The sequence below is a fragment of the Oncorhynchus nerka genome, linkage group LG24 (assembly GCF_034236695.1).
Source record: "Oncorhynchus nerka isolate Pitt River linkage group LG24, Oner_Uvic_2.0, whole genome shotgun sequence".
Taxonomy (NCBI): domain Eukaryota; kingdom Metazoa; phylum Chordata; class Actinopteri; order Salmoniformes; family Salmonidae; genus Oncorhynchus; species Oncorhynchus nerka.
In genome coordinates, this window is record NC_088419.1 from 90855410 (window position 1) to 90879654 (window position 24245).

The window sequence follows — 24245 nt, forward strand, 5'->3', positions numbered from 1 at the left end:
GTTGCCATGACGCAAGTTGTGTGGGAAGAAATATTTGTATTTGATTCCGTTATATTTCATTATATTCTCAGCCTACTATAAAAAATATACTAGACTATACTATAAAATATGTGCGTGACTGATCAGGGCAGCCTAAAGGTTTCTTGTCAGTTGAACGAACTATTGATTTCATTGGCTCAGCCATGTGACCTATCGGCTGCACACACCAGTAACATCAACTCAAAACATGACTTTCTATGTTTGTTTTCTTATGGTGTATATCGAATGGATTTATTAAAATAGACATCCACCCTCATAAATGCATGTAGTTCTGTCCTTGAGCTGTTCTTGTCTATTGATGTTCTGTATTATGTAATATGTGGACTACAGGAAGAGTAGCAGCTGCTTTTGCAACAGCTAATGAGGATCATGTACACATGTACATTCTACCTCAATTGGGCCGACCAACCAGTGCTCCCCCACATTGGCTAACCGGGCTATCTGCATTGTGGCCCACCACCCCCTCTTTTACACTGCTGCTACTCTCTGTTCATCATATATGCATAGTCACTTTAACCATATCTACATGTACATACTACCTCAATCAGCCTGACTAACCGGTGTCTGTATGTAGCCTCGCTACTTTTATAGCCTCGATACTGTATATAGCCTGTCTACTGTATATAGCCTGGCTACTGTATATAGCCTCTCCTGTATATAGCCTCTCCTGTATATAGCCTCTCCTGTATATAGCCTCTCTACTGTATATAGCCTCTCTACTGTACATAGCCTCTCTACTGTACATAGCCTCTCTACTGCACATAGCCTGGCTACTGCACATAGCCTGGCTACTGCACATAGCCTGGCTACTGCACATAGCCTGGCTACTGCACATAGCCTGGCTACTGCACATAGCCTGGCTACTGCACATAGCCTGGCTACTGCACATAGCCTGGCTACTGCACATAGCCTGGCTACTGCACATAGCCTGGCTACTGCACATAGCCTGGCTACTGCACATAGCCTCGCTACTGCATATAGCCTCGCTACTGCATATAGCCTCGCTACTGTATATAGCCTCGCTACTGTATATAGCCTCGCTACTGTTATTTACTGTTGTTTTTATTTCTTTACTTACCTAACACCTTTTTAAACACTATTGGTTAGAGCCTGTAAGTAAGCATTTCACTGTAAGGTCTACTACACCTGTTGTATTCAGCATTTCACTGTAAGGTCTACTACACCTGTTGTATTCAGCATTTCACTGTAAGGTCTACTACACCTGTTGTATTCAGCATTTCACTGTAAGGTCTACTACACCTGTTGTATTCAGCATTTCACTGTAAGGTCTACTACACCTGTTGTATTCAGCATTTCACTGTAAGGTCTACCTACACCTGTTGTATTCAGCATTTCACTGTAAGGTCTACTACACCTGTTGTATTCAGCATTTCACTGTAAGGTCTACTACACCTGTTGTATTCAGCATTGCAATGTAAGGTCTACATTGCAATGCTGACCGTCTACCGATTAGCAGCACAACGATTACACTCAACTGAACGACTTGATTAGTGTAGTGTTAGCTAGCTACATAGTTGTCTTTGCTGTCTTCGTATCCAAGATAATTGTGTAGTTTAGAGTGTGTAGTTTTAGAGTGATTATCTTAATTTACCGAGGTTAGCTAGCCAGCTATTTGTCGTCCTTAACGTAGGAGACTCTGCTAGCTAGCCAACAGCTAGCCAACGTCTACCGAACAGAACTTCTGCACTCAACAATCCGGTCGCATTTCGCTTCGCTCCACAGGTAGTATCACATTTTTCATTTCATTTCATTACAGTACAACGGCTTGATTTGTTTGATCGTAGCTAGCTACATAGCTAGCTACATAGCCGTCTTTGTATCAAAGATAATTGTGTAGTCTAGAGCGATTTCCTAGGTTAGCTAGCCAGCTATTGTCGTTCTTTTAACGCAACGTAACGTAATCAACACTGCTAGCTAGCCAGCTAGCCCCGAATAGTAGCACAGTAGAAACTATTACACTCAACGGAACGACTTGATTAGTGTAGTGTCAACAACGCAGCCAATGCCAGCTAGCCTACATAGTCAACAACGCAGCCTCTGCCAGCTAGCCTACTTCAGCAGTACTGTATCATTTTAATCATTTTAGTCAATAAGATTCTTGCTACGTAAGCTTAACTTTCTGAACACTCGAGACGTGTAGTCCACTTGTCATTCCAATCTCCTTTGCATTAGCGTAGCCTCTTGTGTAGCCTGTCAACTATGTGTCTGTCTATCCCTGTTCTCTCCTCTCTGCACAGACCATACAAACGCTCCACACCGCGTGGCCGCGGCCACCCTAATCTGGTGGTCCCAGCGCGCACGACCCACGTGGAGTTCCAGGTCTCCGGTAGCCTCTGGAACTGCCGATCTGCGGCCAACAAGGCAGAGTTCATCTCAGCCTATGTCCGTCCCTCCAGTCCCTCGACTTCTTGGCACTGACGGAAACATGGATCACCACAGACAACACCGCTACTCCTACTGCTCTCTCTTCGTCTGCCCACGTGTTCTCGCACACCCCGAGAGCTTCTGGTCAGCGGGGTGGTGGCACCGGGATCCTCATCTCTCCCAAGTGGTCATTCTCTCTTTCTCCCCTTACCCATCTGTCTATCGCCTCCTTTGAATTCCATGCTGTCACAGTTACCAGCCCTTTCAAGCTTAACATCCTTATCATTTATCGCCCTCCAGGTTCCCTCGGAGAGTTCATCAATGAGCTTGATGCCTTGATAAGCTCCTTTCCTGAGGACGGCTCACCTCTCACAGTTCTGGGCGACTTTAACCTCCCCACGTCTACCTTTGACTCATTCCTCTCTGCCTCCTTCTTTCCACTCCTCTCCTCTTTTGACCTCACCCTCTCACCTTCCCCCCTACTCACAAGGCAGGAAATACGCTCGACCTCATCTTTACTAGATGCTGTTCTTCCACTAACCTCATTGCAACTCCTCCAAGTCTCCGACCACTACCTTGTATCCTTTTCCCTCTCGCTCTCATCCAACACTTCCCACACTGCCCCTACTCGGATGGTATCGCGCCGTCCCAACCTTCGCTCTCTCTCCCCGCTACTCTCTCCTCTTCCATCCTATCATCTCTTCCCTCTGCTCAAACCTTCTCCAACCTATCTCCTGATTCTGCCTCCTCAACCCTCCTCTCCTCCCTTTCTGCATCCTTTGACTCTCTATGTCCCCTATCCTCCAGGCCGGCTCGGTCCTCCCCTCCCGCTCCGTGGCTCGACGACTCATTGCGAGCTCACAGAACAGGGCTCCGGGCAGCCGAGCGGAAATGGAGGAAAACTCGCCTCCCTGCGGACCTGGCATCCTTTCACTCCCTCCTCTCTACATTTTCCTCTTCTGTCTCTGCTGCTAAAGCCACTTTCTACCACTCTAAATTCCAAGCATCTGCCTCTAACCCTAGGAAGCTCTTTGCAACCTTCTCCTCCCTCCTGAATCCTCCTCCCCTCCTCCCTCTCTGCAGATGACTTCGTCAACCATTTTGAAAAGAAGGTCGACGACATCCGATCCTCGTTTGCTAAGTCAAACGACACCGCTGGTTCTGCTCACACTGCCCTACCCTGTGCTCTGACCTCTTTCTCCCCTCTCTCTCCAGATGAAATCTCGCGTCTTGTGACGGCCGGCCGCCCAACAACCTGCCCGCTTGACCCTATCCCCTCCTCTCTTCTCCAGACCATTTCCGGAGACCTTCTCCCTTACCTCACCTCGCTCATCAACTCATCCCTGACCGCTGGCTACGTCCCTTCCGTCTTCAAGAGAGCGAGAGTTGCACCCCTTCTGAAAAAAACCTACACTCGATCCCTCCGATGTCAACAACTACAGACCAGTATCCCTTCTTTCTTTTCTCTCCAAAACTCTTGAACGTGCCGTCCCTTGGCCAGCTCTCCCGCTATCTCTCTCAGAATGACCTTCTTGATCCAAATCAGTCAGGTTTCAAGACTAGTCATTCAACTGAGACTGCTCTTCTCTGTATCACGGAGGCGCTCCGCACTGCTAAAGCTAACTCTCTCTCCTCTGCTCTCATCCTTCTAGACCTATCGGCTGCCTTCGATACTGTGAACCATCAGATCCTCCTCTCCACCCTCTCCGAGTTGGGCATCTCCGGCGCGGCCCACGCTTGGATTGCGTCCTACCTGACAGGTCGCTCCTACCAGGTGGCGTGGCGAGAATCCGTCTCCACACCACGTGCTCTCACCACTGGTGTCCCCCAGGGCTCTGTTCTAGGCCCTCTCCTATTCTCGCTATACACCAAGTCACTTGGCTCTGTCATAACCTCACATGGTCTCTCCTATCATTGCTATGCAGACGACACCTCACATGGCGAATCGCATCTCTGCATGTCTGGCAGACATATCAGTGTGGATGACGGATCACCACCTCAAGCTGAACCTCGGCAAGACGGAGCTGCTCTTCCTCCCGGGGAAGGACTGCCCGTTCCATGATCTCGCCATCACGGTTGACAACTCCATTGTGTCCTCCTCCCAGAGCGCTAAGAACCTTGGCGTGATCCTGGACAACACCCTGTCGTTCTCAACTAACATCAAGGCGGTGGCCCGTTCCTGTAGGTTCATGCTCTACAACATCCGCAGAGTACGACCCTGCCTCACACAGGAAGCGGCGCAGGTCCTAATCCAAGCACTTGTCATCTCCCGTCTGGATTACTGCAACTCGCTGTTGGCTGGGCTCCCTGCCTGTGCCATTAAACCCCTACAACTCATCCAGAACGCCGCAGCCCGTCTGGTGTTCAACCTTCCCAAGTTCTCTCACGTCACCCCGCTCCTCCGCTCTCTCCACTGGCTTCCAGTTGAAGCTCGCATCCGCTACAAGACCATGGTGCTTGCCTACGGAGCTGTGAGGGGAACGGCACCTCAGTACCTCCAGGCTCTGATCAGGCCCTACACCCAAACAAGGGCACTGCGTTCATCCACCTCTGGCCTGCTCGCCTCCCTACCACTGAGGAAGTACAGTTCCCGCTCAGCCCAGTCAAAACTGTTCGCTGCTCTGGCCCCCCAATGGTGGAACAAACTCCCTCACGACGCCAGGACAGCGGAGTCAATCACCACCTTCCGGAGACACCTGAAACCCCACCTCTTTAAGGAATACCTAGGATAGGATAAAGTAATCCCTCTCACCCCCCACCCCCTTAAAATATTTAGATGCACTACTGTTCCACTGGATGTCATAAGGTGAATGCACCAATTTGTAAGTCGCTCTGGATAAGAGCGTCTGCTAAATGACTTAAATGTAAATGTACTAAGGTCAGACAGCCAGTCTAATTAGAGATATAATCATCACTGTAAACGTTGGCTATAGCAGGAGGCAGACAGCCAGTCGGGAGGGGGGAGTAGAGAGAGAGAAACGTGGTGGAGGGAGGGGGAGGACGGGGAGAGAGAAACGTGGAGGGACGGGGGGAGTAAGAGAGAAACGTGGAGGGACGGGGGGAGTAAAGAGAAACGTGGAGGGACGGGGGGAGTAAAGAGAAACGTGGAGGGAGGGGGAGTAGAGAGAGAAACGTGGAGGGAGGGGGGTAGAGAGAGAAACGTGGAGGGAGGGGGGTAGAGAGAGAAACGTGGAGGGAGGGGGAGTAAAGAGAGAGAAACGTGGAGGAGGGGGGAGTAAAGAGAGAGAAACGTGGAGGAAGGGGGGAGTAAAGAGAGAGAAACGTGGAGGAAGGGGGGAGTAAAGAGAGAAAACGTGGAGGAAGGGGGGAGTAAAGAAAGAAACGTGGAGGAAGGGGGAGTAAAGAGAGAGAAACGTGGAGGAAGGGGGGAGTAAAGAGAGAAACGTGGAGGGAGGGGGAGTAGAGAGAGAAACGTGGAGGGAGGGGGAGTAAAGAGAGAGAAACGTGGAGGAAGGGGGAGTAAAGAGAGAGAAACGTGGAGGAAGGGGGGAGTAAAGAGAGAGAAACGTGGAGGAAGGGGGAGTAAAGAGAGAGAAACGTGGAGGAAGGGGGAGTAAAGAGAGAGAAACGTGGAGGGAGGGGGAGTAGAGAGAGAAACGTGGAGGGAGGGGGAGTAGAGAGAGAAACGTGGAGGGAGAGGGGGAGTAGAGAGAGAAACGTGGAGGGAGGGGGAGTAGAGAGAGAAACGTGGAGGGAGGGGGAGTAGAGAGAGAAACGTGGAGGGAGGGGGAGTAGAGAGAGAAACGTGGAGGGAGGGGGAGTAGAGAGAGAAACGTGGAGGGAGGGGGAGTAAAGAGAAACGTGGAGGGAGGGGGAGTAGAGAGAGAAACGTGGAGGGAGGGGGAGTAGAGAGAGAAATGTGGAGGGAGGGGGAGTAAAGAGAAACGTGGAGGGAGGGGGAGTAAAGAGAAACGTGGAGGGAGGGGGAGTAGAGAGAGAAACGTGGAGGGAGGGGGAGTAAAGAGAGAGAAACGTGGAGGAAGGGGGGGAGTAAAGAGAGAGAAACGTGGAGGAAGGGGGAGTAAAGAGAGAGAAACGTGGAGGAAGGGGGGAGTAAAGAGAGAAACGTGGAGGGAGGGGGAGTAGAGAGAGAAACGTGGAGGGAGGGGGAGTAGAGAGAGAAACGTGGAGGGAGGGGGAGTAGAGAGAGAAACGTGGAGGGAGGGGGAGTAGAGAGAGAAACGTGGAGGGAGGGGGAGTAGAGAGAGAAACGTGGAGGGAGGGGGAGTAGAGAGAAACGTGGAGGGAGGGGGAGTAGAGAGAAACGTGGAGGGAGGGGGAGTAAAGAGAGAAACTTGGAAGGGGGGAGTAGAGAGAGAAACGTGGAGGGGGGAGTAGAGAGAGAAACGTGGAGGGGGGGGAGTAAAGAGAGAAACGTGGAGGGAGGGGGGGAGTAAAGAGAGAAACGTGGAGGGAGGGGGGAGTAGAGAGAGAAACGTGGAGGGAGGGGGAGTAGAGAGAGAAACGTGGAGGGAGGGGGAGTAGAGAGAGAAACGTGGAGGGAGGGGGAGTAGAGAGAGAAACGTGGAGGGAGGGGGGGGGTAAAGAGAGAAATGTGGAGGGAGGGGGAGTAGAGAGAGAAACGTGGAAGGGGGGAGTAAAGAGAGAAACGTGGAGGGAGGGGGGGAGTAAAGAGAGAAACTTGGAAGGGAAAACATTGTGTGTGTAAAATAACATGCGCAGAACGTGCTCTGGGTCCTTAGCATTGAGAAAGATGTTGGGGGGTGGCACAGCTTTTTGTTTGTGCAGAATGAATCATGATGCTCATACTAACGTGGCGCCTTTCTCCGAGCATTGTGACCTTTAATCACCTGCACGCGGAGTTGGAATGAAGACAACCCGGAAGGCTAGGATAAATCACATGAAGGACCATTTCCAGTCACCTGCTCCTGACGGTGCTGTGACTGCAGCTTGTGGAAGCTGGCCAGCTCCTCCCTCTGCAGGGCCAGCGTCCTCTGTTTCTCCTGCTCCAGGAGAACGTTGCCGCGGTGACGGCCAGGGAAGGAGGCGCGCTCGGTGAGGGAGGCGCGTTGTAGCTCGATGTGGCTGTCCTGCTTGGCGATGATGGCCTGAAGGGAGGGGAGCACGGGAGGGGAGACAGGAAGGGAGGGGAGACAGGAAGGGAGGGGAGCACGGGAAGGGAGACAGGAAGGGGGAGGGAGAGGGGGAGCACGGGAGGGGAAGGGAGGAGAGATGTGGGTCAACTTCTTGAAAGCATAAGGCTTGTGGTCACAGACCATAACCAATCAAAAGGAGAGTCTAGCAGTCTCCATGTGATGTCATTTAAAAAAATTTGTTCACATACAAACAGACTAGTATTTGGGGTCTAGCCCTGGTAAGAAGACTGCAGTCCTGTTGACTGTTCATGGCCCAGTCACACACACAGACAGGACAGGACTGGACAGGAGGAGAGCTACATGTCATGTGGAGTATGTTGAGAGGTCGTCGAGAGGTTGTCGAGAGGGTACCTAGGAACACCTGAGTGTTTACCTGCAGGCTGTAGAGTCTCTGGGACAGCATCAGCACCCGGTCAAAGAACTAGTTGAGGCAGAAACAGGAACGTTAGGAAAGAGAAGGTCAACAGACAACTGTAGGTTGTCGCCATAGATACACGTCTGTTTTATACCGATGGTTGATATAGAGGCCATAATAACGCATAAGGGTTGATATAGAGGCCATAATAACGCATAAGGGTTGATATAGAGGCCATAATAACGCATAAGGGTTGATATAGAGGCCATAATAACGCATAAGGGTTGATATAGAGGCCATAATAACGCATAAGGATCGATATAGAGGCCATAATAACGCATAAGGATCGATATAGAGGCCATAATAACGCATAAGGATCGATATAGAGGCCATAATAACGCATAAGGATCGATATAGAGGCCATAATAACGCATAAGGATCGATATAGAGGCCATAATAACGCATAAGGATCGATATAGAGGCCATAATAACGCATAAGGATTGATATAGAGGCCATAATAACGCATAAGGATTGAAGAAGCTTAACAGAGGTTAAAATACCAACTGAAATGAGATCCTACCTCAGCCTCAGGGAAGGTGTTAGACCAGATGGGGCTCCAGGTGGCTGGAGAGGCCTCTTCCTCCTCATCATCATCATCATCAGCCTGTACATCACACATTATACACACCACGCCCCCCATTACACACACACACACACAACCCCCATTACACACATGCCCCCCATAACACACCCACCATTACACCCCCCCAATTACACACATAATCCCCATTACGCACCCACCATTACACCCCCCATTACACACCCCCACCATTACACCCCCCATTACACACCCCCACCATTACACACCCCATTACACACCCACACTATTATACCCACCAATTACACACACAATTACACACTGTTGTGTAGGGTGTGTGTTTGTATATTTGACCCACCTGTGGCTGCTCCAAGGTCTGACTAGCCCGGATCTTCGTAAGCTGGGGGTCAGAGCAGCCTTTCTGGGTCTCGTCTCTGGCCCTGTCCCCTCTACTGTGGTTCTTCTTCTTCACAATGCCTTCTAACACGCACAAACACAGAGTCAAACACCTTTTAGATCATAATATATTATTATATGGACAGATCAGCATTCGTACTCTAAGATGCTTTGTGGATACGGGGCTCAGAGCAGGCAGACGGAGTGGACTCACTCTTGTTGAGGATGATGGGCCTGCTGTCATAGCCCCCGAAGGTGTCTGCTCTCCTGGGCAGAGCCCCGGATCCTGAACCCTCCTCTAGACGTGAAGCTGGCTCTCTCACACCAGACAGCAACAGGTTCTGAAGACTCTCCACTATGGAGGGGGAGGCGGGGGGAGAGGAGAGAGAGATTAACAATGTTTAAAGGCCGTCTTTATGATAGGACAAGATTTGCGAGGAGCCGACCCTCCCGAGGTAACAGATGGGTGTAGGGAGGAGCCGACCCTCCCGTGGTAACAGATGGGTGTAGGGAGGAGCCGACCCTCCTGTGGTAACAGACGGGTGTAGGGAGGAGCCGACCCTCCTGTGGTAACAGACGGGTGTAGGGAGGAGCCGACCCTCCCGAGGTAACAGATGGGTGTAGGGAGGAGCCGACCCTCCTGTGGTAACAGACGGGTGTAGGGAGGAGCCGACCCTCCTGTGGTAACAGACGGGTGTAGGGAGGAGCCGACCCTCCCGAGGTAACAGATGGGTGTAGGGAGGAGCCGACCCTCCCGTGGTAACAGATGGGTGTAGGGAGGAGCCGACCCTCCCGTGGTAACAGATGGGTGTAGGGAGGAGCCGACCCTCCCGTGGTAACAGATGGGTGTAGGGAGGAGCCGACCCTCCCGTGGTAACAGATGGGTGTAGGGAGGAGCCGACCCTCCCGTGGTAACAGACGGGTGTAGGGAGGAGCCGACCCTCCTATATATTTTTATATATATATAAACCCTTGGCACTGTTATTAGAAAGCACAGAATTGATTTTCACTGTCACAGAGACGATACACAACTTAAAATGGTGACACACTAAACGTTATCTCCACGGATAAATTAAGACTGCATTAAGTGATTTAAATATTTAAATGGCTCACAACTTCCTCCAGCTGAATAAAAAAACAAGTTTCTTATTGCTGGAGTCAAAGTACAGAGAGAGAATCTGGCAGCACATTTTAATTCACAGGAAATAAAGATAAGACCAGGTAAGAAAAAACCTAGGCCTTATTTTAGATTCTGAACTAAATTTCAAATCACACATTAGGAATGTGACCAAAATAGCTTTTACCACCTGAGGAACATTGCAAAGGTGCGGCCATTTCTCCCTCAGGCTGATACAGAGAGACTCATCCATGCTTTGATTACAAGCAGGCTTGACTATTATAATGCTCTCCTGTCTGGTCTACCCAAGAAAGCCATCAGCTGCAAAACATACAGAATGCTGCAGCACAGATACAGACCAAGACCAGACGGAGAGCACATATTACACTGGTTTTAAACACTGACTGCCTGTGAGTTTTAGAATACATTTTAATATTCTTCTATTGGTTTTTAAATCAATCCAATCCATGATTGTGCACCACAATACATGTCAGCTTTTAAGTTCTGTACCCAGTAGGTCCCTCAGGTCCTTTTAACGATCCCAAAGCCTGGGACCAAGAGGCATGGAGAGACAGCCTTTTAACTATCCCAAAGCCTGGGACCAAGAGGCATGGAGAGACAGCCTTTTAACTATCCCAAAGCCTGGGACCAAGAGACATGGAGAGACAGCCTTTTAACTATCCCAAAGCCTGGGACCAAGAGACATGGAGAGACAGCCTTTTAACTATCCCAAAGCCTGGGACCAGGAGGCATGGAGAGACAGCCTTTTAACTATCCCAAAGCCTGGGACCAAGAGGCATGGAGAGACAGCCTTTTAACTATCCCAAAGCCTGGGACCAAGAGGCATGGAGAGACAGCCTTTTAACTATCCCAAAGCCTGGGACCAAGACGCATGGAGAGACAGCCTTTTAACTATCCCAAAGCCTGGGACCAAGACGCATGGAGAGACAGCCTTTTAACTATCCCAAAGCCTAGGAACAAGAGGCATGGAGAGACAGCCTTTTAACTATCCCAAAGCCTAGGAACAAGAGGCATGGAGAGACAGCCTTTTAACTATCCCAAAGCCTGGGACCAAGAGGCATGGAGAGACAGCCTTTAGTTACTGAATAGCCTGCCAGAGAGGGGCTGAAACTGTGGACGTACGGGATTGGGCAGACTTGATACAACATTTTGAACAGTAATGTATTGTTGTCTCTACCTTCTTGCCCTTTGTGCTGTTGTCTGTGCCCAACAATGTTATGTTGCTACCATGTTGTTGTCATGTTATGTTGCTACCATGTTGTTGTCATGTTATGTTGCTACCATGTTGTTGTCATGTTGCTACCATGTTGTTGTCATGTTGCTACCATGTTGTCGTCATGTTATGTTGCTACCATGTTGTCGTCATGTTATGTTGCTACCATGTTGTCGTCATGTTATGTTGCTACCATGTTGTCGTCATGTTATGTTGCTACCATGTTGTCGTCATGTTATGTTGCTACCATGTTGTCGTCATGTTATGTTGCTACCATGTTGTCGTCATGTTGTGTTGCTACCATGTTGTCGTCATGTTGTGTTGCTACCATGTTGTCGTCATGTTGTGTTGCTACCATGTTGTCGTCATGTTGTGTTGCTACCATGTTGTCGTCATGTTGTGTTGCTACCATGTTGTCGTCATGTTGTGTTGCTACCATGTTGTCGTCATGTTGTGTTGCTACCATGTTGTCGTCATGTTGTGTTGCTACCATGTTGTCGTCATGTTGTGTTGCTACCATGTTGTCGTCATGTTGTGTTGCTACCATGCTGTCGTCATGTTGTGTTGCTACCATGCTGTCGTCATGTTGTGTTGCTACCATGCTGTTGTCGTCTTAGATCTCTTTATGTAGTGTTGTCTCTTTATGTAGTGTTGTCTCTTTATGTAGTGTTGTCTCTTTATGTAGTGTTGTCTCTTTATGTAGTGTTGTCTCTTTATGTAGTGTTGTCTCTTTATGTAGTGTTGTCTCTTTATGTAGTGTTGTCTCTTTATGTAGTGTTGTCTCTTTATGTAGTGTTGTCTCTTTATGTAGTGTTGTCTCTCTTGTCATGTGTGTTTTGTCCTATATTTTTATTGAATTTATTTTTACTCCCAGCAGGAGGCCCAGCAGGAGGCCATCTGGTAGGCCATCATTGTAAATAAGAAGTTGTTCTTAACTGACTTACCTAGTTAAATAAAGGTTCAATAGATTAAAAAATAAATAAAAAAAACTGTATTCATTGGATCAGTCTGAAACGTTGCACTGCTGCAACCTAGTGGCCAACATTTAAATTGCGCCTACTCTTACGTGATATAATGGCCCATCACTTGCATTTCAAAGATGGAACAAAAGAAATAGAAAACGCATGTTTTTTTCGTTATATTATCTTTTACCAGATCTATTGTGTTATATTCTCCTACATTAATTTCACATTTCCACAAACTTCAAAGTGTTTCCTTTCAAATGGTACCAAGAATATGCATATCCTTACTTCAGGTCCTGAGCTACAGCCAGATAGATAAGGGTGTCATTTTAGGCGAAACGTCCCTCCCAGCCCAGTGTGACTCGCTTGCCCATGTATTTATTTGTAGGCTATAGCCGTTAAATAATATAGCCTAAATAATTACATTTTCTTTAAGCTCCCTGTCTGGCACCTGACCTATTTAGACTGTTCATTTTATATATTTTTTTTTGTTGCTTTTTTAAATTAGATTTTTTAAAATTAATATCACATTTACATAAGTATTCAGACCCTTTACTCAGTACTTTGTTGAAGCACCTTTGACAGCGATTACAGCCTCAAGTCATCTTGGGTATGAAGCTACAAACTTGGGACACCTGTATTTGGGGAGATATTTAGAGACTTGTCCTGAAGCCACTCCTGCATTTAATGTTTTCATTTCACCTTTATTTAACGAGGAAAGTCAGTTAAGAACAAATACTTATCTACCAAAAGGCAAACAGGTTCCTGCGGAGACAGGGGCCTGGGATTAAATAAAATAAATATATTATATATTGGACAAAACACACACCCCGACAAGGGACACAACACAACACTACATAAAGAGAGACCTAAGACAACAGAGCAAGGCAGCAACACATGACAACACAACATGGTAGCAACACAACATGACAACAACATGGTAGCAACACAACATGGTAGCAGTACAGAACAGGGTACAAACATTGTTGGGCACAGACAACAGCACAAAGGGCAAGGAGGTAGAGACAACAATACATCACACAAAGCAGCCACAACTGTCAGTAAGAGTGTCCATGATTGTCTTTGAATGAAGAGACTGTCCAGTTTGAGTGTTTGTTGCAGCTCGTTCCAGTCGCTAGCTGCAGCGAACTGAAAAGACGCGCCACCTGTTTAATACGACACACAGACTATTTGAAATGAGAGCTTCCTTTACATGTTGTTTACTCAAGTACTTTCATTCAAATCATATGTTTTTCCTTTCAATACCATATGACACAGTGTGTGTGTGTGTGTGTGTGTGTTACCTTGTGTTTGTGTAAGTGTGTGTGGGACCTTGTGTTTGTGTAAGTGCGTGTGTGTGTTGTACCATCAGTGATGGTCCCCTTGAGCAGTGTCTCCCCCTGGTGGAGGTCTGAGGCGTCACCTCGCAGCATTAGGCGGGAGCGGAAGGTCGTGTCCTCGTGACCAGACACCAGACACATGTCTGAAAACAGCTGCAGCTTCTCTGTCAGCAACGTCACGATCTGGGAGTCCTTCTGGCTCAGACGCTCTGGGAGAGGAGAACGGGGACAGAAAGAATTAACAGTTCGTTACATGAAATGCCAGGAACAGAAACATTAAAAGGTGAATGTTGACTGGTGCATGACCGCCACCTAGTGGTCTAGCATCAACATGACACTATTGACCGCCACCTAGTGGTCTAGCATCAACATGACACTATTGACAACCACCTAGTGGTCTAGCATCAACAGGACACTATTGACCACCACCTAGTGGTCTAGCATCAACATGACACTATTACAAAGACGAGGCCATTGGTCCTGTCGTCGCAAGTCACCTTGGAACTCGTTGAATCTGGCGGCTCGAGCCTCCTCCTGCTCACTGAAGAGTCTCTCCTCAGTGTGTGGACAACTATCGAGAGAAACAGAGAGAGAGAGCGAGAGAGGCGAGTTAGCTAGGACTCAAAGCCTTGGGTTTAGATACAAAGCAGCGTTTCAACTCCAGTACTGGGGACCAACGGTGTATCGAGGTTCTCTTTTTAACTACTTAGTCCCATTGAGGAGCAGTATTAAACCACCTGATGTTTTACAATATGTTCACGCTGGAGTGAAAGATAGTGTGGCGCCGTGCTTAACAACTGTAGTTGACAGGCTGTGTGGTGGTGCTGGGAGAGGAAGACCCAGACCTCCATTAATTAGAAAAGTTAAGTCCTTTACACAAGACAAACACTGCCAGAGTTGTTGAGTCTGTAACTGGGTACAAGACATCCCATGTCTCGTAAAAGGTCATGAAAATGACACAGGTCAGGCAGAGTAATGTGTTTTAATGAGCTGGGCCACGTACCCACAAAAGCATTTCAGAGTATGAGTGCTGATCTAGGATCAGTTCAATTTACGATCTTAGTAAGTAAGATAAATGGACAGATCCTAGATTGGCACTCCTACTTTGAGGGGCTTTGTGGATAAGGGCCCTGGAGTGAAACAGAGCATACACAAAATGGGTCCTCAGTGCTGCAGCAATACCTGTAAACGAGCTGTACGGACGAGAGGGGGCGTAGTACGGCCGGTACGTAGGACTGCCCAACCCTCTTCCTGGAGATCTACTCTCCTGTAGGTTTTCAGTCCAACCCTCTTCCTGGAGATCTACTGCCCTGTGGGTTTTCACTCCAACCCTCTTCCTGGAGATCTACTGCCCTGTGGGTTTTCACTCCAACCCTCTTCCTGGAGATCTACTGCCCTGTGGGTTTTCACTCCAACCCTCTTCCTGGAGATCTACCGTCCTGTGGGTTTTCAGTCCAACCCTCTTCCTGGAGATCTACTGCCCTGTGGGTTTACAGTCCAACCCTCTTCCTGGAGATCTACCATCCTGTGGGTTTTCAGTCCAACCCTAATTTAACACACTTGGTTCTACTTATTAGCTGCTCAACAAGACCTTAACTAGCTGAATCAGATATGCTAAATTAGGGTTGGACTGAAAACCTACAGGACAGTAGATCTCCAGGAAGAGGGTTGGACTGAAAACCTACAGGACAGTAGATCTCCAGGAAGAGGGTTGGACTGAAAACCTACAGGACAGTAGATCTCCAGGAAGAGGGTTGGACTGAAAACCTACAGGACAGTAGATCTCCAGGAAGAGGGTTGGACTGAAAACCTACAGGACAGTAGATCTCCAGGAAGAGGGTTGGACTGAAAACCTACAGGAGAGTAGATCTCCAGGAAGAGGGTAGGACTGAAAACCTACAGGACAGTATCTCTCCAGGAAGAGGGTAGGACTGAAAACCTACAGGACAGTATCTCTCCAGGAAGAGGGTTGGGCAGTCCTATAGGCCTGGCATATTCAAAGGTTCAAGGACCTTGATTGGGTTATTTTGCCTAAAAACCTTTAGGTCTACCTCTAGAAGAAAAAATAACAACTCTGCATCTCTTCCCAGCCTGGCCAAAACAGTGTTTAGCATCCCCAGTGGCTCTGCAAGTGAGAGGAGAGGATATTCTCCAGGAAACATCGCATGAGCCTGCAGCCACAAACTACCCAAACTCGCGTTTCCAGAAATGAATTCAAAGTCATTTTTAGCTTAATTTGTATTTACCTCTAAGTAACTCAAAGCCTATATGCATAATTTATAGACTGTAATGATTTAATACAACAAAATGCTATTTAAATGCAGAGGACTTTATGTCCCTTCCAGCCTATTGTCGTAAATGCTTATTTCTTTGTAGGCTATAGCCTTGAAATAATATTGCCTAAATAATTAATTTTCCTTCTTAGACTCCCTGTCTGGCTCCTGACCCATTTACAGTGTTTATATGCTGTTTAATATGACATGTAGCCTATTTGAAATGATAAGCACTTCTTACAGTAACCTTTTCATGTTGTTTATTAAAATACTTTTCATTACAATCCATATGGTTTGGTTTCAATACTTCAAAACCAAATGGTAGGTTCCGGTAGTCACAACAATAGATGGGTGTTGGTTAAATGGTAGGTCCCGGTAGTCACAACAATAGATGGGTGTTGGTTAAACGGTAGGTCCCGGTAGTCACAACAATAGATGGGTGTTGGTTAAACGGTAGGTCCCGGTAGTCACAACAATAGATGGGTGTTGGTTAAACGGTAGGTCCCGGTAGTCACAACAATAGAAGGGTGTGGGTTAAATGGTAGGTCCCGGTAGTCACAACAATAAATGGGTGTGGGTTAAACTGTAGGTCCCGGTAGTCACAACAATAGATGGGTGTGGGTTAAATGGTAGGTCCCGGTAGTCACAACAATAGATGGGTGTGGGTTAAATTGTCATTTGAAATGAATGGAGCGAATTTCGAGAGGCAGTTTTTTTCTTTCTTCTTCCTGTGAGTGTGGAAAGGAGCCTTTCCAACCACTCAACTCTACTAACATGCTCTGGTGTGTGTGTGTGTGTGTGTGTGTGCGTACCTCTCCACGGCCTGCCGGATGTGTGTCATCCAGGAGTTGCGCTCCTCCTTGGAGGCGGTGTGGATCTCGTACATCTCCGGCTCATTGGAGGAGGCGCAGATCAGGAACATGGCCCTCTCCTCGTGGGCCACCTCCCTCACTATCAACTTCTGGAGGGAGATCACTGAGGGCTTGTTGTCCTGGGGGGGGGGTCAAGGCAGCTACAAGTCACATTGAAAGAGAATAACAGCAGAAAGCAAAACGGAGGAACTTTTCATAGTTCTAGACGAGGGCTCTCCAACCCTGTACCTGGAGAGCTACCCTCCTGTAGGTTTACACCAGGTCTCTCCAACCCTGTACCTGGAGAGATACCCTCCTGTAGGTTTACACCAGGTCTCTCCAACCCTGTACCTGGAGAGCTACCCTCCTGTAGGTTTACACCAGGTCTCTCCAACCCTGTACCTGGAGAGCTACCCTCCTGTAGGTTTACACCAGGGCTCTCCAACCCTGTTCCTGGAGAGCTACCCTCCTGTAGGTTTACACCAGGGCTCTCTCCAACCCTGTTCCTGGAGAGCTACCCTCCTGTAGGTTTACACCAGGTCTCTCCAACCCTGTACCTGGAGAGCTACCCTCCTGTAGGTTTACACCAGGGCTCTCCAACCCTGTTCCTGGAGAGCTACCCTCCTGTAGGTTTACACCAGGGCTCTCCAACCCTGTTCCTGGAGAGCTACCCTCCTGTAGGTTTACACCAGGTCTCTCCAACCCTGTTCCTGGAGAGCTACCCTCCTACACCAGGGTAAGGTTCCTGGAGAGCTTTACACCAGGGCTCTCAACCCTGTTCCTGGAGAGCTACCCTCCTGCAGGTTTACACCAGGGCTCTCCAACCCTGTTCCTGGAGAGCTACCCTCCTGTAGGTTTACACCAGGTCTTAGTCGGAATGAACTGACATTAGAATTCTCGACTCACCACTGTGGAGAAAACATATCTCTGGTCCTTGTCCTGGAGTAACAAAAGCACGTCGGACAGCAGCACAGCCACAATATCTGAAATGGAACAGGAGTTACATTTTTAGACCTGTGTGAGATCAACACAGACAGAAGAGAAAACAGAAGATCATTTCAGGCAGGGTTGGGTTGGGGTTGGGTTCAACTTCATTTAAATTACAGTCAATTCAGAAAGAAAAACTAAATTCCAAATTTTTCCCAATTGAAAAGCATTTGAAGATAATTGGAAGTTCTGCGCACTTCCTGAATTGACTGAAATTGAACCCCGACCCTGACCCGAGGGTCAATCCTGTTACCTTTGAGTCTGCCGGAGGCGGCCTTGTGGTTGGCCGCCCCCTCGTGCAGCAGCCTGCGTCGACCCTGGGACAGGTCCTCTCTGTGGAACACACGGCCATCTTTGATCTTGCCGAGGGACTTGGGCTCTATTTTGTGGGCGATGTCTCGGAGTCGCGAGGCCTTCTCATGCAGGTTGACCATGGCATCCACCTGGACGATGCAGTCTTTAATCAGACTAAGAGACCTGGTCAACTCCTCGTGTTCCTCCGTACCCACTGGAGGGAGGAAAGACAAACTGACTTCAGACAAACAATGTTACAGAGAACTTTTATTCCTCTTAGCCCTTTAGGGTTTTAGGCTGCGTATCCGTAAGGCACTTTGTGACAACTGCTGATGTAAGAAAGGGCTTTATAAAATACATTTGATTGATTAGGTAAGGGAGATATCATGCTGTTCTTTCTATTCCATTAGTCTAACAGAAAGTTGGGCCTAAATCTCAAGCGTTATCAGACAGGAGAGGACCAAGTACATAAATGCTTTGTCTACTGACGTCTGTACCTTCCGTATTCTGCACAATACGTTCCACCAGCACAGGGTACTTGGTGATGCGTTGTGTCACCAGGAGGATACACTCAGTCACTCCTAATCTTCTCACAACGGACAAATTATTGACTTTCTGGAAGAAGAAGAAAAAAAAGGAGCATTTAGTGCAATCACCAAATGTTTCTGGTTACACACAGGAGGCCACAATATCTGGATGTGAAAAAACCTCACCTTCATAAATAACCGACTGTCATGAATGTTTCACTTCCTCTTTAAAAAAAAAAAAAAGGGGCAATTCGCAGTTGTTGCATACATTTGTGGACTTAATGATACACTCATTAATTTTGAAGAATATAACTTTCCTCATGAGCTTAGAACAACTGTTGTACCCCATCGGAAACCAAACTATAAGCTTGTTTTACTACACTGTAAATGTAAACAAACACTGTAGAAACTCAAATAATGCATAAAAATATAAAATGTTGATTTCATGAGATGGGTCAGTCCTTACATCATTAGCTATTGTTTATGAATTCTAGAGTGGTTACATTTCTCCAGGCCCACCCCTCAGCTTTTGACCCAGAAAAGGAGGCGGGGGGGTGACTGCTTTGTATCGTTTCAACTGCAGATAGTCCTTTAAGTTAGCAGATGGGTCCACCATTTTGTGTCAATTTCTCAACTCCAGTGATGGAATCAGTAACAACCAACCCGTATGAGGTTCTGGAACTTCTTGTTGTTGTGTAGTTGCTCCTTGTAGTAGCTGACAGCCTCGGTGTGGTGGCTGCAGAAATCACCATAGTTCTCCTTCATCCGATCCCCTTTCTCACCTGAAAACTGGAGAGGAGACAGGGATGAGATCTGAGGAGACCTTATTCAGCTGATACAACTCTCAGTACCGTTACTGTCGATAGTCTGCTCTGATTACCTTCTCTCTTTGACAGGTTCAACCAAAGCAGAATATGGTTTGAATATATAGTATGCATTATCCTTTTGAATGTATACAGTGCATTTGGAAAGTATTCAGACCCCTTGACTTTTTACACATTTTGTTACGTTACAGCCGTATTCTAAAATGTATTAAATCGTTTCCCCCCCCCTCATCAATCTACACACAACACCCCAAATTGACAAGTCATAGTTTTTTTCAGAAATTGCACTTTTTTTTTTTTTTAAACGTTTAATTTTTTTGTACCTTTATTTAACTAGGCAAGTCAGTTAAGAACAAATTCTTATTTACAATGACGGCCGAGGAACAGTGGGTTAACTGCCTGTTCAGGGGCAGAACGACAGATTTGTACCTTGTCAACTCGGGGGTTTGAACTTGCAACCTTTACGGTTACTAGCCCATCGCCCTAACCGCTAGGCCACCAGCCCATCGCCCTAACCGCTAGGCCACCTGCCCATCGCTCTAACCGCTAGGCCACCTGCCCATCGCTCTAACCGCTAGGCCACCTGCCCATCGCTCTAACCGCTAGGCTACCTGCCGCCCCTCCACGCTAACCGCTAGGCTACCTGCCGCCCTCCACGCTAAGCGCTAGGCTACCTGCCGCCCCTCCACGCTAAGCGCTAGGCTACCTGACGCCCCTCCACGCTAAGCGCTAGGCTACCTGACGCCCCTCCACGCTAAGCGCTAGGCTACCTGACGCCCCTCCACGCTAAGCGCTAGGCTACCTGACGCCCCTCCACGCTAAGCTCTAGGCTACCTGACGCCCCTCCACGCTAAGCACTAGGCTACCTGACGCCCCTCCACGCTAAGCACTAGGCTACCTGACGCCCCTCCACGCTAAGCACTAGGCTACCTGACGCCCCTCCACGCTAAGCACTAGGCTACCTGACGCCCCTCCACGCTAAGCACTAGGCTACCTGACGCCCCTCCACGCTAAGCACTAGGCTACCTGACGCCCCTCCACGCTAACCACTAGGCTACCTGCCGCCCCTCCACTCTAACCACTAGGCTACCTGCCGCCCCTCCACTCTAACCACTAGGCTACCTGCCGCCCCTCCACTCTAACCACTAGGCTACCTGCCGCCCCTCCACTCTAACCACTAGGCTACCTGCCGCCCCTCCACTCTAACCACTAGGCTACCCTGCCGCCCCATAAGTATTCAGACCTTTTACTCAGTACTTTGTTGAAGTCCCAGAGCGCTAAGAACCTTGGCGTGATCCTGGACAACACCCTGTCGTTCTCAAATAACATCAAGGCGGTGGCCCGTTCCTGTAGGTTCATGCTCTACAACATCCGCAGAGTACGACCCTGCCTCACACAGGAAGCGGCGCAGGTCCTAATCCAGGCACTTGTCATCTCCCGTCTGGATTACTGCAACTCGCTGTTGGCTGGGCTCCCTGCCTGTGCCATTAAACCCCTACAACTCATCCAGAACGCCGCAGCCCGTCTGGTGTTCAACCTTCCCAAGTTCTCTCACGTCACCCCTCTCCTCCGCTCTCTCCACTGGCTTCCAGTTGAAGCTCGCATCCGCTACAAGACCATGGTGCTTGCCTACGGAGCTGTGAGGGGAACGGCACCTCAGTACCTCCAGGCTCTGATCAGGCCCTACACCCAAACAAGGGCACTGCGTTCATCCACCTCTGGCCTGCTCGCCTCCCTACCACTGAGGAAGTACAGTTCCCGCTCAGCCCAGTCAAAACTGTTCGCTGCTCTGGCCCCCCAATGGTGGAACAAACTCCCTCACGACGCCAGGACAGCGGAGTCAATCACCACCTTCCGGAGACACCTGAAACCCCACCTCTTTAAGGAATACCTAGGATAGGATAAAGTACCCCCCTTAAAAGATTTAGATGCACTATTGTAAAGTGGCTGTTCCACTGGATGTCATAAGGTGAAAGCACCAATTTGTAAGTCGCTCTGGACAAGAGCGTCTGCTAAATGACTTAAATGTAAATGTAAATGTTGAAGCGCCTTGGACAGCGATTAAAGCCTCGAGTCTTCTTGGGTATGACGCTACATCCTCTCAAGCTCTGTCAGGTTGGATGAAGATTGTGTTGCTGCACAGCTATTTTCAGGTCTCTCCAAAGATGTTCGATCGGGTTCTAGTCCGGGCTCTGGCTGGGCCACTCAAGGACATTCAGAGACTTGTCCTGAAGCCACTCCTGCGTAGTCTTGGCTGTGTGCTTAGGATTGTTGTCCTGTTGGAAGGTGAACCTTCACCCCAGTCTGAGGCTCTGGAGTAGCCGTCGACCAATTCATCGGAATGGATGATTAATTAGGGCCGATTTCAAGTTTTCATAATCGGAAATCGGTATTTTGGGGCGCCGATATCCGATTTTTAAAATAAATATTTTTTATTTAATTTTTTTACCTTTAACTAGGCAAGTCAGTTAAGAACACATTCTTATTTTCAATGACTGCCTAGGAACTGTGGGTTAACTGCCTTGTTCAGGGGCAACCCACAGATTCTCACCTTGTCAGCTCAGGGGTTCCAATCTTGCAACCGCACAGTTAACTAGTCCAACGCTCTAACTATTGCACTCCATGAGTAGCCTGCCTGTTACACGAATGCAGTAGAAGCCAAGGTAAATTGCTAGCTAGCATTAAACCTATCTTATAAAAAACAATCAATCATAATCACTAGTTATCGCTACTAATCCAGTTTAGCAGGCAATATTAACCAGGTGAAATTGTGTCATTTCTCTTGCGTTCATTGCACGCAGAGTCAGGGTATATGCAACAGTTTGGGCTGCCTGGCTAATTGCAAACTAATTTGCCAGAATTTTACGTAATTATCGATGCTTCGAGTGTGGCTGTTGTCGATGTGTTCCTGGTTCGAGCCCAGGGAGGAGCGAGGAGGGGGACGGAAGCTATACTGTTACACTGGCAATACTATAGTGCCTATAAGAACATCCAAAAGTCAAAGGTTAATGAAATACAAATGGTATAGAGAGAAATAGTCCTATCAATACTATAATAACTACAACCTAAAACTTCTTACCTGGGATTATTGAAGTCTCATGTTAAAAGGAACCACCAGCTTTCATATGTTCTCATGTTCTGAGCAAGGAACTGAAACGTTAGCTTTCTTACACGGCACATATTATTTTCTTCTCCAACACTTTGTTTTTGCATTATTTAAACCAAATTGAACATGTTTCATTATTTATTTGAGGCTAAATTGATTTTATTTGTTTTGTTTTATATTAAGTTAAAATAAAAGTGTTAATTCAGTATTGTTTTAATTGTCATTATTACAAACAAATTGTTATTTATTTTGTATTAAAATTAAATCGGTATTGGTTTTTTTTGGTCCTCCAATAATCGGTATAGGTATCGGCGTTGAAAAATCATAATCGGTCGACCTCTACTCTGGAGCAGGTTTTCATCAAGGATCTGTACTTTTCTCCATTCATCTATCCCTCAATCCTGACTAGTCTCCCAGTCCATGCAGCTAAAAAATCATCCCCACAGCATGACGCTGCCACCACCATGCTTCACCGTATGGATGGTGCCAGGTTTCCTCCAGACATTACGTTCGACATTCAGGCCAAAGAGTTCAATCCTGGTTTTATCAGACCAGAGAATCTTGTTTCTTATGGTCTGAGAGTCTTTAGGTGCCTTTTGGCAAACTCCAAGTGGGCTGTCAGGTGCCTTTTACTGAGGAGTGGCTTCCGTCTGACCACTCTACCATAAAGGCCTGATTGGTAGAGTGCTGCAGAGATGGTTGTCCTCCTGGAAGGTTCTCCCATCTCCACAGTGTAACTTCAGGGTTCGGTCAGAGTGACCATCGGGTTCTTGGTCACCTCCCTGACCAAGGCCCTTCTTCCCCGATTGCTCAGTTTGGCCTGGTGGCCAGCTCTAGGAAGAGTCTTGGTGATTCCAAACTTCTTCCATTTAAGAATGATGGAGGCCACTTCAATGCTGCAGAAATGTTTTGGTACCCTTCCCCAGATCTGTGCCTCGACACAATCCTGTCTCAGAACTCTACGGACAATTCCTTCGACCTCATGGCTTGGTTTTTGCTCTAACATGCACTGTCAACTGTGGGACCTTATATAGACAGGTCTGTGCCTTTCCAAATCATGTCCAATCAATTGAATTTCCCACAGGTGGACCAATTAAGTTGAAGAAACATCTCAAGGATGATCAATGGAAACAGGATGCACCGGAGCTCAATTTAGAGTCTCATAGCAAAGGATCTGAACACTTGTGTAAATAAGGTATTAATTTATTTTTAATACCTTTGCAAACATTTCTAAAAGCCTGTTTTCGCTTTCTCATTATGGGGTTTTGTGTGCAGATTAAATAAGATTTGTATGTATTTAATCCATTTTAGAATAAGGCTGTAACGTAACAAAATGTAGGAAAAGTCAATGGGTCTGAATAATTTCCGTGGGGCACTGTACATTATCTTTTTGTCTTTTAAAGGGGAAGAGGAATTCAGAGAGGAACACTGTTGACGTAATTGGGACACAGCGTCTGATTTGTGGCACTTAACCTGCAAAGTGAACCAAAACACAAGCCAATTCAGCCACTGTGTGTGTGTGTGCGTGCTTGTGTATGACTGTACGAATGTGTGTGGAGTGCGTTGTCTGTACCTGTGTGGTGAGGATGTCAGCGAGTCTCTGTATGTTGTAGTTCCTGTCGCTGCCGGGCTGCGTGGAGTCTCGGCGCCGCTCTTTTAGGCGGGACAGGAAGCTTGTGTGCAGCTCCAGCAGGCTCTCCAGGCGCGGGAACAGCTCGTCCATCTGGAGGTGCTCCTTCAGCTCCCTCATGTAAACACGCAGCATGATCTTCAGGGTCCGTATGTGGTGCATCTCTGTCTGCATCAGCTCTGTCGGGA

The 24245-nt window shown here is 47.8% G+C and overlaps 1 protein-coding gene across 5 annotated transcripts in view; it reads right to left on the bottom strand.

The window, feature by feature from the left end:
• arhgef18b (rho/rac guanine nucleotide exchange factor (GEF) 18b) overlaps positions 1–24245 on the bottom strand; it is a 123982-nt gene that overhangs the window by 23264 nt on the left and 76473 nt on the right. For all 5 annotated transcript variants that reach the window (XM_065009297.1, XM_065009296.1, XM_065009295.1 and 2 more), the window contains 13 exons: positions 24001–24236; positions 19161–19286; positions 18468–18585; positions 17930–18184; positions 17596–17672; positions 16651–16829; positions 14063–14136; positions 13592–13774; positions 9127–9267; positions 8875–8996; positions 8499–8582; positions 7936–7983; positions 7329–7514 (listed from right to left, as the gene is read on the bottom strand). In XM_065009297.1, the coding sequence (XP_064865369.1) occupies positions 7329–7514; positions 7936–7983; positions 8499–8582; positions 8875–8996; positions 9127–9267; positions 13592–13774; positions 14063–14136; positions 16651–16829; positions 17596–17672; positions 17930–18184; positions 18468–18585; positions 19161–19286; positions 24001–24236 (1829 nt within the window). The remainder of the gene's footprint in view (positions 1–7328; positions 7515–7935; positions 7984–8498; positions 8583–8874; positions 8997–9126; positions 9268–13591; positions 13775–14062; positions 14137–16650; positions 16830–17595; positions 17673–17929; positions 18185–18467; positions 18586–19160; positions 19287–24000; positions 24237–24245) is intronic.